The 16,757-nt window shown below is 37.6% G+C and overlaps 1 protein-coding gene across 1 annotated transcript; it reads left to right on the plus strand.

Annotated features, from left to right (window-relative positions):
• The first annotated feature begins 466 nt into the window (after positions 1-466).
• Positions 467-14,581, plus strand: YIPF7 (Yip1 domain family member 7). Its single transcript, XM_061346158.1, has 6 exons — positions 467-571; positions 2,809-2,925; positions 3,712-3,878; positions 5,556-5,701; positions 10,134-10,315; positions 14,406-14,581. The coding sequence occupies exons 2-6, from the start codon at positions 2,810-2,812 to the stop codon at positions 14,566-14,568; spliced, it is 774 nt and encodes a 257-aa protein (XP_061202142.1). The 5' UTR covers positions 467-571; position 2,809; the 3' UTR covers positions 14,569-14,581.
• Positions 14,582-16,757: the final 2,176 nt, after the last annotated feature.

Genomic DNA, 16,757 nt, shown 5'->3' on the forward strand with positions numbered 1-16,757 from the left:
CCTTCAGGTGTTGCAGTCGAAGGGAGCATCATGTTTTCCCCAGGAGGCATGTGATCAATCAAAAGCTCTCTTTGCAGTCTCAGCAAGTGGCCCTAAGGCTGCATGTATACTGTGGCGCACGGTGCGGGAGCATCTGCTAGAAATGTACCCAAGTAAATGAATTTACCCTACTAATTTAACAAGTATTACTACACGTTGTTAAAACTTTTCAATATCTAACAGCTCAGCTCATGAGGGTCCACCAAGATCTTCATAAATACCTACCTACGAAGGAAACTCTAATCTAGATTATTGAGTTGAAATATATATATGGACCAAAATTTGTTCATTTTGTTCTGCTTGCATTGAAGATTCCTATCCTTTTTTGCTTATTGTTAGCACTTGTCAAATGCTGGCCATGATACTGACAGGTTGTGGGGTTTTTTTTTCCTTCATATGCATCTGTTCAAAGATCAAATTTAGAATCTTATAAATAGCACCAAGATCATCCCTGCTGAAGCAAGAGGATATTTTAGGTGTTCTCCAACATGTAAATTCAACAGACTGGAGTTTTCATCAAATATCTTAAAAGGTAAGTAACCTTAACTCCAAATTCTTCTGGAAAATAAATGTATCTCTTCTGAACTCCATTATACAGTTTGTAGCATATCTGGTTAAGCAATTGTTTAATTCCTTATAGTGACAGCAAAGAACATTAAAGACTTTCTGGATTTGAACTATTGGGGCAGAGGTGCCAACTAAAGTATTTTAAAAGATACTCCGTGTAAAATCTTTATTGAACAAATGTGTAACTGGAGTACAAATCCAAGTAAAACTACAGCAAGTAGCTTAGTACAATTAATTTCTGTTAATTCATATTTACAATGTAAAAATTATTTCTCTTCTAAATTTGGAAATACTGCACGATTGGCCAGTTGTTGAGAAAATAACATCAGAATAACTTCTACTTTGAATACTCTAGGTAAATGCAGGAATTACGTCCCCATAGATAAGTCTGATTATGGGAAAAATAATTAGCAACTTTGATTTCCAGCATTTCAAGGTTCCTGATGAAATACTAATCTTTATAACTTTTAACTTAAAAAGAGATTTGCAAAGAGCTTTCTTATAAGAAGCATGTGCTTGATAAATATAGAGATAACAGTGAGAGTAACTGTGAGGTGAAAAGCAGATTTTGCCAATAGCTTTTGGAAAGCTAGAAAAGAGTGCTAAAGTGAAAAAAATGGGAAACTTTGGGAGAGTTTAATGTCTTACATGAAAATCTGAGTAAAGTGGATATGATTATGGTTATCAGTCAGGAATTTAACTACATAATTGCCATCCAAGCAGTGGAATACATGCATGTACCTATGCATTTACAGACAAGTCCTGGTCAGAGTATTCCCTAAATCACTTAAGAATGCTAGCTGGGAGGATAGAGCTCAGGGGGATCTCATCAATGAATATAACCACCTGATGGGAGGGAGTAACAGTGACAAAGCCAGACTCTTCAAAACCTGGTGGGACACGGCCCAGAGCAGTCTGTTGTCAGTGACCCTGCATTGGCAGGGGGGTTGACCAGGCAATCCCCAGAGCAACCCCCCCAGCCTCACCCCATCAGTGGCCCAGGAAGTCCTTGAACCCATGCACTGCTCTAAGCAGGTATAATGTCTTTCCCAGCTGTGGCTCAGCATAAAAGCAATACTGAAGTGAAACAGGGTCAGTCCTTGTGGGTACTCTTGCTCATAGAATCAGAATAGTTTGGGCTAGCCCAACTCCCCTGCAATGAGCAGGGCCATTGCTCAAACACAGAAGGCAGACCTCCCAATTTTGAAGCTGTTTTCTGGATTTATACTCAGCCGTAGTAATAACATAAAAGTACGTAGACCAAATCTAAGAAGTAATAAAATATCTTTGCAACCTGAAACATTCTACAATTCCAAAAGGTACATAATGCGTCACAGAACCAATGTGCTTCATTTCTTATATTGCTTATGTATGATTCAGACAACCAGTCCTTCCTACACACAGGATATGTGAAATGGACCCAGTGTGGGCAAAATTCAAACAGTTATAAAAACAGTTGTTCCTTTCTTAGTCTAATCAGTCTATAGCTACAGAGTTGAACTATGTGTCAGCAGGAATAAAACACATGCTGCAACATATTTTCTTTATTATTCTTTACTATTTACTATTTATTTACTTTTTCTTTACTATTCAGTATGCTGTCCTTTTCAAAGGCATGTAGCTAACCAGTGAGAGTGTTTCTCTGCTACTCTTAATATGCTAATTGCAGTGTCCTTAAACAGAAATCTCGATTCTGTGGATATATTTGTATTTTTCTATTTTTTTTATGATAGTCATATATAATGTTGCAATACATAAATTTCTGAAATTAGCATTTGTTTTCAAAATGAAAAATACTTAAAAAAAACCCCCAATTTCTAAGAATTCAGATGTGGCCACAATTATTTAGGTAGGAAAAAGGATTGTTTAAAGCAATAGTTTACTTGATATATATATTCTTTCAAAATTACCATTTTATTTTTTTTTGGTAACAGTAACAATAGAGAAAGTCTTGTATACCACTTGTAAATTAATATACAATAACTAGGAGTAGGAGAAGACTAATTTCTTTTGCTCCAACAAAAAAAGTAGAGAGTCCTTTTTTCGTCACTTTTAAATCATCTTGAGTTTCTACAGAAAGATTCATTTGAGTTTGTTTCTTTAAGGCTGCTATTTTCATTTAAATTTAGGACAGTTAAAGCATAGATATTGGCTTGTTGCAAAACCTATTTTACTGATATTTACAATATTTTTTCCAGCCAGAATGTCAAATTTTGAGCAGTTTCAGATTGACTTTTACCAGTCCAATTATACCATAGATGACCAGGAAGAAGGTGACAACAGTTATGGGTCTAACAAAAACCTCTGTGGAAGCAGAAAGTAAGTATGCTAAAAAGGGTTGCATAGTCATTATAGTGGAAGTTTTAGTAGAACCATAGCAGTAGACAGACAGGAGGAATCTTATTTCATTATTTTCTTACATTTTTTAAACCTATTGATGACTTCTGCCCGTAGAAGAGGGAAACTGAGGGAAGAAGTTCTGAGAGTTTTGCCCTTAAGGAGATTTTGACAGGACTGCAGTAGGAGGCTAGGTTTTGTGCTACCTTTATACGTACAGATGTTACAGGTTGTTTACCTAATTGGAGTGACTGAGCTTCATGTTATTAATGTGGATTTTATGGCACATATTGCTAGAAATTCTGTAATCTTCTCAGATTCCAGAAAAAAAATTATATATATATATATATATGGCTCTTTCATTAGCTGTATAGACATATATGAAGATTGTCACCAGGCTGCTTAATGGAAAAGTCAGGAGTGCCTCGATTTGTGGGTGCCCTCACAGCTCCTAAATTCCCTTTCCCCTCTCCTCAGTCTAGGGGCCTGCACTGTGCCATTATCTGAGCTGGGTGAGTACAGAAGTGGGTGCAATGTGCCGCAAACCAGCAAGCAGCCCTGCCTGATTTCAAAGGGAGTTGCAGTGAAGGGAATCAAAGTCATGGTCAGCAGCTCAGCACTCACTACACACAATGGCTACTGTTCCCAGGTTCCCCAGATTGAAGATAGCTTCAGGTTTAAATCATGGTACATGGTGAGCAGCTCTAAGCTGTTGTGAAGATGCTCATTGCAGTTACTTGGTTTCCTGTGATTTGCTTCTTGTCTTAGGAGCCAGACAGGAGAGCAACCTCCAGCTGGTGCTTTTGCCCCATCAGAAATGCTTCCGTCGTGTCAGAGTTACACAGGTCAGATTTTGCAGCCAATGTACAATCCCAACACTCTCTCCCATCTTAGTTACGCTGATGGATTTGACGAGGAACCTCCTTTGCTAGAAGGTAAAACTAAAACCATGCACAATGTGCGTGGTTCCTAGGAGTGCCTATAGTTTTCTTTACCTCTAAAGAAACTGCAGCAAAGCTTCCTTGCCTGGCTATGTGAGCTTCAGACAACAGCCACTGGCCCCCAAACTTATGTTTTCTCATCTGAATTCACACTGGATTTATGCAGCCCGATGACATGCATAGCATATTTATAGCATACTACCACTAGATGACAGCATAACAGTAAGATTTGCATCCACATTTCCAAGTATTTTTTCCATGCTGTGTTTATCCTGCACACGTATCAGAACATCTATAATTAATAAATACTGATAATAATCCTTTTTGCATATATAGTAATAAATTTAATATTTTAATAGTTTTAACATGCTAAATAACTTGTTTCAGAGGGAAGGAAATTGAGAAAGCTGCTTTCATCTTCCATTAGTCGATCATTTCACTATACAAACAATCATTCTTTCTGATGATTGAACCATCCTAATGCTACTTGTGCTACATTAAAAAACAATCGGAGAATCCGTTTGTGATTATTTCAGCATAATGTAGAAAGAGCATATTCAGCTTGCTTTTTGCCTCCTGGAAAGCAAGTGGAGTTTTTACTACCAAAAAGACACACTACTGTGTTAAAATCAGCAAGATACTGTCTGATATAGATAACTGGTAGATCTCTACCTCTCAGACCTCCAAGCATTTAATTCCACATGCAGCTTACCCTGTGAAAAGGATTTTGAAATACAACTGCTTCTTATCTGCTGGGCTTCAGAGATATTCCTATCTGTGTGCCACATAAATCTGACCAATTTTAATGCAAAATAACTTTATTTATATAATGGTTTGGCTCAGCTTCAGGTGATGGATCAGTGGAATAAGGTAAAGACTTGGCTTCCCAAACAATCTGACACATGTCAGTCTCAATAATTCTGGCACCCAGTTTTGAACCCAACTTTTCCCTTACTGGAGTGTCTCAGGGAAGATGTTTCTCTTGCAAGCTGAAGTGTTCCTGAGAAGTTATAAGAGACATCTTTGCCCCAGTAAAATTAATGGCAGAATTTCTGTTGACTTTAATGGTGAAGAATTTTGTTCCTTTTCTAGAGGTCCTCAGTAATTACTTTTAAAATGCAAAAAAAGCTTATACAGCACTATACAAAGTATTATTAACTTGCCTTGAAGGGACAAATGTCATTTTTAAGTGCCTCTGGCAGTTCAGTCTTAAGGCACATCTCTTGTCAGATTTGCTAGAATTAAAGTATATATATCTCTGTCCTTAGCCTTCTAGAGTATCTTGAGTTCTGCAGTTACTGTTAATTAGCATATTTTTCAACATTTCAGTTAGTGAGGTATTAGATACATGTGGTTTAAGTACAAGGAAAACAAATATTAACTCAAAAATGCTGAGGGGTTTTTTTGATGGTTTTTGTTTTTTTTTGTTTGCTGCCTAGAATTGGATTTAATAAAGTAACATTCCAATTTAGACTCATAGCTGTCTCCCAAATATACTGCATGTATATCGGGGACATCCTGTGCTTAATACATGCAATGTCATCCTACAATATTTTCTTCATTAAAACAATTAATTTGATTGCTTGTTTGGGGTCTTGTGTATCTAATGAGTTTCTGTAAAAGTGTTGTTTTCTTGGGAGCAATTAACAAACCTGGAATTTCTGATTGCAGAGCTTGGGATCAATTTTAAGCACATATGGCAAAAAACATTAACAGTTCTAAATCCAATGAAGCCTGCAGATGGCAGCATCATGAATGAGACAGACCTCACTGGACCTATGGTTTTCTGTTTGGCCCTTGGAGCAACATTGCTGCTGGTAGGATGTGATGGGAATCTTAAGGGATTTCTTTCCTAACAAGCTAATGACTAGGTGATAATGCATGTGAAGTTGCAGAAGATGTAGTACTGGCATAAAGTGAGTCATTTGCTGCCGTTTGTTCTGAGATTATATATTAAAAAGTCTCCTTGCTTTGAAAGTACCTGCACAAAATTTAAATGTAATGTAGATGTAGTACAGGTGAAATGATGTATTACTTCCAGTGGAAAGAAAATACTACACTATATTTTGGGGTAGGATTTAGTAGGAACAAAGCACAGATCTGTGCAGTGTTTATCTTGGGGAGGCTCTGTACCCCTGAAGCATAGCAGTGTGCACTAGGTAAGGACCTATCAAGGAGGTTTTAAAAGAGTGAATAAAAAGGCATAGCAGACCAGCCCATTTTTTTATACATTCCTGCTACTGTTTTGAAATTGTCTTCTCTCAGTGTTATTTTGGGGAGTTCAGAGGTACAAAAAAATGTAATAATAACCTTAATGTAACTAGAATAATTTGAGAAAGGTAATGGAAACAGTCTTTTTCTCTCCACCTCAAATTTGTAATACCTTGCTATAAATTTTTCTAGTTCTTTCTTAGTTTATATTCTTTTTCTACATCATCTGTTAAAAAAAATATGGTAGCCTGTTTAACCTCTTTCTTCTTTATGAATATGGCTTTCCTACAGGAGAAAAGTTAAACAGGGATTGTACAGTACTCCAAATTCATCTATTTATCACTGACAACAGGGGCTCTCCAGTGCTGCTGAAGTACAGCTATGATTGTCGGCAGTAATTCATCAGTCAGGGATAAGGTGGGACCATTCTGGAAGGTCTTTACTGCTCTGCAGCTGAGGTGAGAGAAATGAGGCTCTAATTCTCCATCTCCTCTGTGACAAATAGTGCTGAATCAGAAGATTCTTGCAAGTTCTTACTCACTTTGTAATGTCAGTGCAGTACCTTGAACGTGCAAACTGCAATATAAATGGCAAGTATCATTATTATTTATGTCTCCATAAAAATAAAAATCTTTTTAAAGGGTGGAAGAGGCAGGAGGAAGTGGAATAAGAGGAAAAGGTGGTGGGAAGCTCGAGAAGACAGGCTATTTTCCATGTAAAGAAATAGAGGTATGAGGGGAATAAAAGGAGAAAGTGTTGAAATGATTATAATTAGGAAAATGGAAGGAAAGCTAAAAGAAAGAAAAATGACTGTTGTTGATTTTACTCCCTGAATAGCCAACAATTATAATGAAGATCAAAGCACTATTACTGAAATAAACTAATTGCCATATTTATTCTGGGATATTAAGCAGTTTGAGTGTCATTAGAAAAACAACTATTTTGTTTTAGGCCAGCAGAACTCCTCTGATACAGTGTTTTAGGGCTACAACTTCACATCAATAAGTCTGTGGGATTTCCATGGCCCTGTTCATTTTATCTCAGATGTATTTGAATGCTAAAGTGGCTCTTCAGCTGTGTCAGCTATGACATCCTTTTGTGCCTGAATAGGTCTAATAGCACCAGGAACATAATTTGGTTGAGAGCTTGTTTCCAAAAATAATTTATAAATTTTATTTAATTTCAGCTTTTAACCACAGAAAAATATGCAAAGACATTCTTCAAATGGCAACTGTTCTATCAAAGGACAGAGAAAAAGAGGAATGGGTTTTTAGCCTGACAGCAGGACTTGATCTTCCTCGTGCTGAAACAGGGCAGCTCCACTGCAGATAGAGAAACAACAGCATGAAAGTAAGCAGAAGTCTGAGTCTCAGCTGCTTTCCATTTTACACAGTCATTTATATGAAATCAGACTTCCCAACCCACTTAAACTAAAGAGAGTAGTACCCCCACTCTAGGCAAATGCAAACAAATTCACAAAATTCTGACTTTCTTTTAACCTTGTTCCTTCTGAGGACAAATTTAGCTCTTTCCATCCATCAAAGCCTGTCAGACTAATCAAGCCTGATTCTGGTTTTGCTTACATCGCTGTGAATTGGGAGTATTCCCATGTGTGTGAGTCAATATATTTACATATGTTAAGAAAGACTAGAATTGGAGACGATATGTTCAGCTGCTTTCTTTTTACTCTCACATTCCTTTGCACCACAAATCAAACATTTCACCAAGTAGAGATTTCAGCTAGGTGCTGGTGTTAGTGCTCCCTTCATCTCTCTCAGTAGTTTCTTAAACTAAGCTGCTAAATAGTGCTGTGTGGATTAATTAAATACACTGAAGCAGTCTAAAATATTAGCTTGCAGTTGTTGTTGCAACTGTCTGAGACAGAGCTTTTCTTATTTATTCTATAGTAAAGGCTGCCCCAAACCATTGTGGATGTTTAAACTGTTACAAATCTTTAATGACTGAATTGTAATTGATAATAATCTAAGATGGTGTTGCTCTCCCATGCTATCTATAGTGATAATTAATTTTATTTGGCGAGTCTATTTTTCCTAATTATTTTATACCAGTAGCATGGAAATGCCAGCGAAGCACTCCTCTGTGCCAAACCAGGAAGATTTCTTACCCTGTTAGTTCAGGAATAAATTATGCCTTTATGGTGGAACACAGTGGGGAACAGGCCAACACTCAGGACATTGTGAGGATATAGCCAGCCTGGCTGTACCTGACCTAACCTGGAGGACTGGAAGCAGAGGAGAGCTCAGCGGTGAGCCAGGTCAAGCTGAAAACAGGGTAACAGTGCTGGTACAGAGGCAGGTATTATTAGCTGAGGCTGCCTTTCACATAAGTGTGTGCTGCTCTCCCACTAGACCTGGTTAGCTGTCATTAACATGCAACATTAGGACTTTCAGGCTGTGTCAGCACTGGATCAGACTCTCTCCATTGCTTTCTATCTGTCCACCTCAACTACTGCTGGCATACAGTGATAGCTTCCACTCTAATGGATACAGGAAGAAAGGGCAGAGAAGAAGGGTCCTCAAACTTGATTTCCCTCAGATTTTCTTAAAATGTATGGTTAAGTAAAGTGGGAGGTCTTCTCAATCCTCCTTAGTCATCATGAAAGAGATACTTGTAAATACTACAAACCATGAAAAAACCTTCAGTAATGAGTCCACCTTATCCATCACAAAAGAATCCAACCATAAACTACAAAAAGATTAGGAAACTGAGACCCTCTATTAGTTCTGATTCTCATGTGGTTTATCGTATGCAGTATATAATGTGTGCTGTACATAGACGTGTGTATGCACAAGCACACCTGTGATTTAAGTGTGTACATACATATTATTAATTGTCAGGAAAGTGAAGCATTGTGGCCCTTCATTTGAAAAGTTTATTCCATGGTCCTGAGCTAAGGGATGAGCGCTAGATTTAGCTTTCTCCTTCACAAATGCATTTTATCATTAAGATATAAAGTTCCAAGACAAAGCAAACAAAAACATCTTCATTGCAATCATTGTTTATTTCTGATGTCTGAATGTTTATTTCAAAGCTACAGAAGTGGAAATGGCAGTACTGCATAGCCAACATTCAGTATTTTGTTTGTTAGAAGCTCAAAGAGAGAGAAAAAATATTTAAGAGTCTTTTGTGAGTGTTCATTTTTGTGAGTGAAAAATGCCTTCATGCCTGTAGGTGATCCTTCAAAATGATAGCAGGAGATGAAGAAGTTGGTGGTGCTGTGGCCATTGTTGCCTGTTGTACTAGCTTTGTGTATAAATTAGAAAACATCAGGCTCCAGGCTGTCAGGCTGGTACCTTTCACAGACACTAAATTCACACAAAGGAATAAAATCTGGAAGAAAAACCCCAGTTGTTTTAGTTTTTTTTCATTCACTGGAACAAAATAGAACACAAGCTGACAGTTACTAAGGTTTATGTTAAAATGAACCTGTTGTATTGATCTTACTACAGAGATGTGTCTTTCTCATGGTAGTCAAGGGAACGAATGGACATATTCACCCTGAAAACCAGCACACTTTCAGCAAAGTTTTACTAGTTTTATTGCAGGCCTGCCTGAAGTTGGAGGTTTGTAATAGAATTTAGCCTATCAACTAAGTCGGGTCATCATTTTACTTAGGAGACTTTTCCACAGCCCCATCTACAACTATTGGAAAGATGTTTCCTGACACTAAAATGTACTTTCCATAATTTCTTCTCAGTTTCTTACCAATTAAACCTTCCCAAGTCTCTCCAACCAATTCCTGTCCTGCTCAGATCCCAATGAGAGTAAGACTGAGAATCAGCCTTACAATTTTAAGATAGCAACAAGCACACTCTTACAGTTGTACCTTGGAAATTTTTGATGGAAAAATCACCCAACAGTATCAGCTATCATTTACAATTGAATTGATGTAGGTGAAGCAGACAGAGTGTCAATGAGAAAAAATAACAAACCTAGCGCTTGCATTCTGTCTTCTCCTACCACTTTGCAATCACTTGCTCACTTCTGACACTTCATGCTTACTCATATTTATTCCAGGCAGGAAAAGTTCATTTTGGCTATGTGTATGGCATGAGTGCCATTGGGTGCCTTGCTATGCATGCCCTGTTGAACCTGATGAGCGTCTCTGGAGTCTCACATGGCTGTGTTGCAAGTGTCTTGGGCTACTGTCTGTTGCCTATGGTGATCCTGTCCTCTTCTGCAGTCATCTTCTCGCTACAGTAAGTACCATTCTAAAGCACCAGTAATTATATATCTATCTGTATGTATATGTCTGACAGTACGTCAGAAGGCTAGTGTTATGCAAAACATAGGTAGGTGGTGAATTTTGACTTCCAAAACTGTAACAAAACCCACCATTTTATTCATGTGTGTGAGTGAAATGGACAAAACTAGACTGTATTTGAGAGGGGTGATATATATTCATTTCAATATGAGTACTTAATTCCACTTCTTCCCACTTGGATTGAAAGTCCCTTTGATTTCTGGAGCAGCCTCAGATGTGATTTTTATTTTGCAGAGCCAACAGCAGCCAAACTCAGGTATCAATTTTAAAAGCAACTGCTGAACTTCGGTTTTATATAGCTGCTTCTCCTGTTTCTTTTTTTGTTTATAGTATCAGGCTCCGATCCTTATGCTTCCTTTCCTTCTGTAGACTAACTTCTGTGTGACAGAATGAAATAATCAAACAACCCTTAACGATTTGGAGCATTAGAACAAGTGTTTAATATTTACCAGTCATACACTTTGAGGTATAGTTGTGGTGTAATTTCAAACCTGAAAATAACTGGAAACTTTGAAAAAAACCGAATGTGTGGTGGCGTATGTATATGTGTGTCTGTGGGTAGGTGTTCAGTAATATGCCTATGAATAGGAAATTTGTATGCAAACCTCTCCTTCCTCCTCATTTGGTAAGCCTTTTGCGATACAGACTGTGTTTACCTCCTGGTTCACATTCAGCAAAATAGAAGGAAGCTCCAGGACTTGCCTGAAGGCCTTCAGAAGTGCTTTTATCTGTTGTTAACACATTTTTAATAATGGCTCCCCTCCTTAGTCTTTGTTGTTCACTCACATTTTTAACTCTCCAATCTGTAACGGATGGGACTTGGCAGCTGATAAATAGGAAAATCCCTGTTTGTTTTCTTTGGAAAAGCAGCAATTTTATATATGTATATATTATTTTTAAAGGTAATGATATATTGGGATGAAGATTTTGGCAGAACGAGGTAAATTCTTGCTGTGTGTTTCTATGGAGCTGATGAGTTAACCGGATCATATTCCAAGTATAGAAGTGTTTCCGATCTGTCCTTGATGAGACAAACAGTAGTGACACTGAAGAAGCCATTTATTTTCTGTTCTATGCTTCCCATATTTTCTTGATTAACCTGTTTAAAAATACACCCTAATAAAAGGTACAGATCCATAATTATAGGACAGATGGGGCAAACTGCAAACCAGATGTTAAAACTGTGCAGGGTACTGTTATCTGTACAAGGAATCCCCAAGCACATGCCACACATTTGTAAAATGCTATGAATTTACAGAAATCAGATCTTATGAAAATCTGTAAATACTGTACTGTGAAAGCCCTTACAAAATTAAACCATTATTTCTGAAATTAATTGATAGTTTAAGTGCCTGTATACGGAATTCTGTAGTCCTTTCTCATACACTATATGAAACTGCTTGAACAGAGCAAGTACCCAGGTTAACTATTACGAATGTGCTATTAAAGTGGCAACTTTAAAAATCCAACATACTTTTCATTATTTTTAATTTTAAAACTTACTCAAAATTACAAAGACAGAAATACATTAATGATTTTAAAAAATGTTCACAATAATGTTATTTCTGTTTATCTCAAAGTATAAAGAACTTAAATATTTGTTTTCATAGAAAATATTTGTAATATAATGCACACATCTATCACAAAGATACATACTAATCCAACAATTTTCAATTTTATGATTAGTTTTTTCACTGTAACTGAATATAGCAAATTAGGGAGTGTTTTGGGTGTTGAATAGTACCAAAAAGAAAACCAGTTCTCCCATACAGACTTGTGTGGAAACAGATTTGTTTGCTAATATCATGTCTGAGCCCAAGCTGATTAGGTCATCTTTATGGGAGAAACATCAAGAGACCTTTTTTCCCAGAAAGATACACAATTCTTTACTATCAAATCCCTGAACACAGTGGCCAAGACATTTCCTTAGATAAACAGTGAAGGAAATGAGTGTAAAAGTGGAGAAAAAAATTCTCAAACCCAGCTGATGCAAAGGACCCATTTGGTGATGGTGACCACATCTGTAGGTTGTGAAGGAAGAGTAGAGAGGGTCCACTCATATTTGCCCCCAATTCAGTTGCACGCTAGCACATCCCAAGTCCTCTTGGTCGCTGTGGGAATGACATCTGCCTTTTGCCTGAGTATTTGGCCCTCATGGACATGCCAGACACAAGCTCTCTGAAAAAGCCAAACCATTTCTTTTGGCAGTAACGTGCTGTTAAGCCAAGGCTGAATTTAAAGCTCACAGAGGTATCTCTTGGCTCCAGTATGATTTTAGGACACCTTTCCATCCTGCTCACTGCCAGTTCTGGAACAGCCCATGAGGGACAACTGGACTTCGATTCAAGGCAGAGCAGCTACAGCTTTAAGCTGTACTAGCTTGTGATAGTCCCCTAAAGAATCATTATACTAGCTGAAAATTGTCATCACAAAGTATTTTCCTGTTGCATCCCAACTTTCTGCCAGTATCAGCTCCTGCCCAAAACGCCATTCATACCAGCTCTGAATTTCTGGCTCTTTAGGTGAGCATCTTAGCATCTTCGCTTGAAACAGAGGCCAGGAACTTTCTTCACAGAGCCCAGTGTAATTTCCCTGAATGCCACCGTATAGACTTGAAGAACATTTAAACTAAGGATATTAAATCACATGGTCTTTAATGTTTTATCTTTAATGGGCTGAAGTTGCAACAAGGTGCTGAGTCACCTTAAAATCAATTCTCTCTTTCCTCCCCCAAAGTTCCAACCACTGACAACACCAAGTACTTTATTGGCCTGGAATCTGGGTTGCCAAGAAATGAACTACTTTATGTGATGTGATTGCATTGAGCGAACTAAGTCAATTAAATGGGAAGAGCTTTATTCATCATGATTTAATTAGAATAATAATATTAGTGGAGATTATTTCTGATAAATGGACCTAAGCAAGTATATATAGTCTGTCTCTCACTTCCGGTTCTGTTTCACTGATATCTTGGAAGAGTGGGGCACCAGGAAGTCCCTTAGCAAGTGCAGAGGTTCATTCACTTTCAAAACTCTTGAGATCGACAGAGAGAAATGTAATGGAGCTGATCTCATTATGTGCTTCAGCAGTGTATTATGTGTGTGATCTCATGCATTTTACAGAGGTAGGCTGCAAATACAGTGTACAAATAAAGCATATGTGAAACGTTATTGGCAAGATTCGGTTCCTACAGGTTTAATAGTGAGCTCTCCATAATCTGCAGGAATATTTTAGTTGGATTTTGAACACAGACCCATAGTCATCAGTTCTCCAGACCACCTGGCATATGGGATGTGGCAGAATATAAATTCCAAAGTGCCCAGCTGTCACCAAGGGGCAGTGTGGAATGCAGCCGTCCTTTCAATGTGCAGAGAAGGATGAGCCAAATATTTTTCCCCAGTGGTTATTTTCCATCACTTACTTTCTACTCAGTGTGCACCCTTTTTTAAAAGACCAGTTAAGCCTTCTCCTGGAAGGCACTCACCACCTTCCTGCCTGGTCAGATGAGGTATGATTCCTTAAGAGCCTCATTGCCTCTCCTCAGAATCCAAGGCACGCTTAAAACATACGACATCTGTTACAAAAATGCAGCCCCTCCTGGTCATCAGGCTGCCTGGTGGAAGAGTAGGTCAGTAGGTCTGTAGTGTAATTTTAGATCCTAACAACTTCTACAAGATAATTTTGGCTGCAATAGGACCTTTGCTAACTTTTACAATTAAACGTTAGCTGTTACATCTGCTGGAGGCCAAGAAGCTTTACTTTGAAATGCATTGTCCTTTCAGCAGTACTTCTGTTGAAGATGTTGCTTTTATCCATGTTGAATTTACCTTTTTGTTTCCTATTCTTGTTTTAATTTGTTTCTCAGGCTTGACTTTAATTATGTCAGTCAGTCCTTGGTTCTTCCAGTGAACCTTACCAGTAACAAGCTGCTAGACATGAACTCAGGTTTGATAAGATTTGATGCTACGTTTACTAAGGAGTGGACTCTGTCATGTTTCTTTCGTTGTTTTTTTTTTTTCTCCTAGGGGGACCCTGGGAACTTTGTTAGCTCTGTTTATTATTGGATGGTGCAGTTTGTCAGCCTCCAAAATTTTTACCTCTGCATTGGCTATGGAAGGACAGCAGCTTCTTATCGCATATCCATGTGCTTTACTTTATGGACTTTTTGCACTTCTAACAGTTTTCTGAGATGTATTTTCTGGTAACCTTATTACAGTCTGTTTATGGTTGTTGGAGGGGCAAGGGGTTATTTGTTAATTTTTAGATTGCCTAGAGTTGCATTAAGTTCCATTAACAAAATTAGATTATGTAACTTACCTTTCATTTGCCTAATGGCTAGCAATGAAATAAGAAATCAAGTTAACAGGTAGATGACTGCAATAATGGTGTTTTGGTTGTCTTATAGCTTAAATAAAAACATTTGTATTGAGAAGGTGGTAAAAGTTTGAAAACATGAAATTGATAATTTTTAAAAAAATCTGTTCAGAGTGTTTAATATATAATACATATACTGGAGAGCAACTGGAAAGCAATTATACAAATATTTTATAGATTTGGTAAATCAAGTGAAAATACACATTTATTTGTTTCAAAAAACCCATCTTATCATCTTGTATGATTACTAATTAATATCCAGAATTTGTGTGCTGATTTGTTCTTTTTTCTTAACAGAAGAGTGAGTAGACCTGCTTGGTGATGTTGAAGAATTGCCCAAGGTTACAACAGAGGGAGGGAACTAGGAATGTCATCTTGGGTTTGCTTTTTTTCAGATGTACTACTCTCCAAACCTCTATTGTACAGTTTGTAATGTACAGAAATGTTATATTTTAAAATTGCCACTAAATGACCACCTCCTTTCACTGCAGAAAAGCACCACACAAAGTAAAAAAAGCTCCTAAGAATGTTTCCTGCTATGCAGAACTGTATTTGAGCAAGCAAAACACAAATCTCCACAATTTTATCTGCCCCCCAAAAAATCTATTTACTGCTTTTAGTTTTACAGGAACCTAACATTTTTATAATGGCTATGAAGCACAGAGTGCACAAGATGATGTTTCAAAATATAATACTAGAAGTACCAAGCCATCAAGAGGAAATGGAGACGTGTGTGCAGTCATAACAAGAACAAAATCTGGTGCACAGTGGTAGAGAAAATGAATGTGACTGTAGAAAGGGCTAGGGAAAAGAAACAGATGAAATAAAGAGAAATATGAAGCAAGTAAATGGCTGCAGATTCTTTCCTCATTAGTTTAGGGTGTCTTCCCTCTTGATGTATGTTTTTATGATACTGATTGTCCTCCAATTTATTCATTATTGTGATGAAATGCCTACAAAATATTTTTCTCTCTAGACAGAGGACCAATGATTCCATGAGAGAGGGTCCTGATACTGCAAGCACTTATGCAGAAGCTTAGTATGGCAAACCTGATGAAGAATACAATCCTTTTCAGGTCAGAGGTAAATTAAATGATAATTTTGTCCTCAAGCTAGTGATTCTGTTTCTGAATTGAAAGAGCCTTTGGTAAAAATATTTCCCATTGCTGGCATATTTCATTTTTTGAGAACTCTTATGCAAACCATACTGGAATTCATTTTTATTGAACTCCAGTGGAACTAGTTCAGACTAGGAGTCATGAGAAATAAAATGTAACGTGTACTTAGTTGTCCTGGTTTCAGCTGAGATAGCTAACTTTCTTCCTAGTAGGTGGTACAATCCTGGGTTTTGTATTTAGAATGAGAACAATGCTGATAACACACCAATGTTTTAGTTGTTGCCATGCAATGCTTACCCAAAGTCAATGACTTCAGCCTCATGGTCTGCCAGTGAGGAGGGGCACAAGAAGCTGGGAGAGAGCACAGACAGCACATCTGACCCAAACTAGCCAAAGGGATATTCCATACCATAGAACATCATGCTAAGTATATAAACTGAGGGCAGTTGGCCAGGAGCCACTAATCACTGCTCAGGTCAGGCTGGGTATCAGTCAGCGGTTGGTGAGCAATTGTGTTGTGCATCACTTGGGTTTATTGAGTTCTATTCCTCTCTCTCTCTTTTTCCTATTATTAATTATATTTTATTTTATTTCAATTATTAAACTTTTCTTATCTCAACCCATGGATTTTACCTTTTTCTAATTCTCCTCCCTCCATCTCACCAGATGTGGGGGAAGAAGGTAAACAAGTAGCTGCATGCTACCTAGTTGCCAGCTAGGGTTAAACTATGACATAAGCCAATTCCTTAAAAAATCACAATTCGTTTATACATGCATATATGTGTACATACATAGTGCATTTATCCATTTTTTGTTGCAAGGCTATGAACACTGGCACAGAGAGGCAAAGTTGGAGGCAAGACCCTGGAGCAAATTATGGCTCTA

The sequence above is a fragment of the Neopsephotus bourkii genome, unplaced genomic scaffold (genome assembly GCF_033783945.1).
Source record: "Neopsephotus bourkii isolate Nb327-2 ecotype Australia unplaced genomic scaffold, CSIRO-AGI_Nbou_v1 NB_259, whole genome shotgun sequence".
Taxonomy (NCBI): Eukaryota; Metazoa; Chordata; class Aves; order Psittaciformes; family Psittacidae; genus Neopsephotus; species Neopsephotus bourkii.

What these genes read in the sequence shown, in the direction of transcription:
- YIPF7 (XM_061346158.1), top strand. Translation starts at nt 2,810, where the DNA reads ATGTCAAATTTTGAGCAGTTTCAGATTGACTTTTACCAGTCCAATTAT. An exon ending in TTGGAGCAACATTGCTGCTG is followed by an intron (nt 5,702 to 10,133) that starts GTAGGATGTGAT and finishes TATTTATTCCAG; the next exon opens with GCAGGAAAAGTTCATTTTGG. An exon ending in GCAGTCATCTTCTCGCTACA is followed by an intron (nt 10,316 to 14,405) that starts GTAAGTACCATT and finishes TTTTTCTCCTAG; the next exon opens with GGGGACCCTGGGAACTTTGT.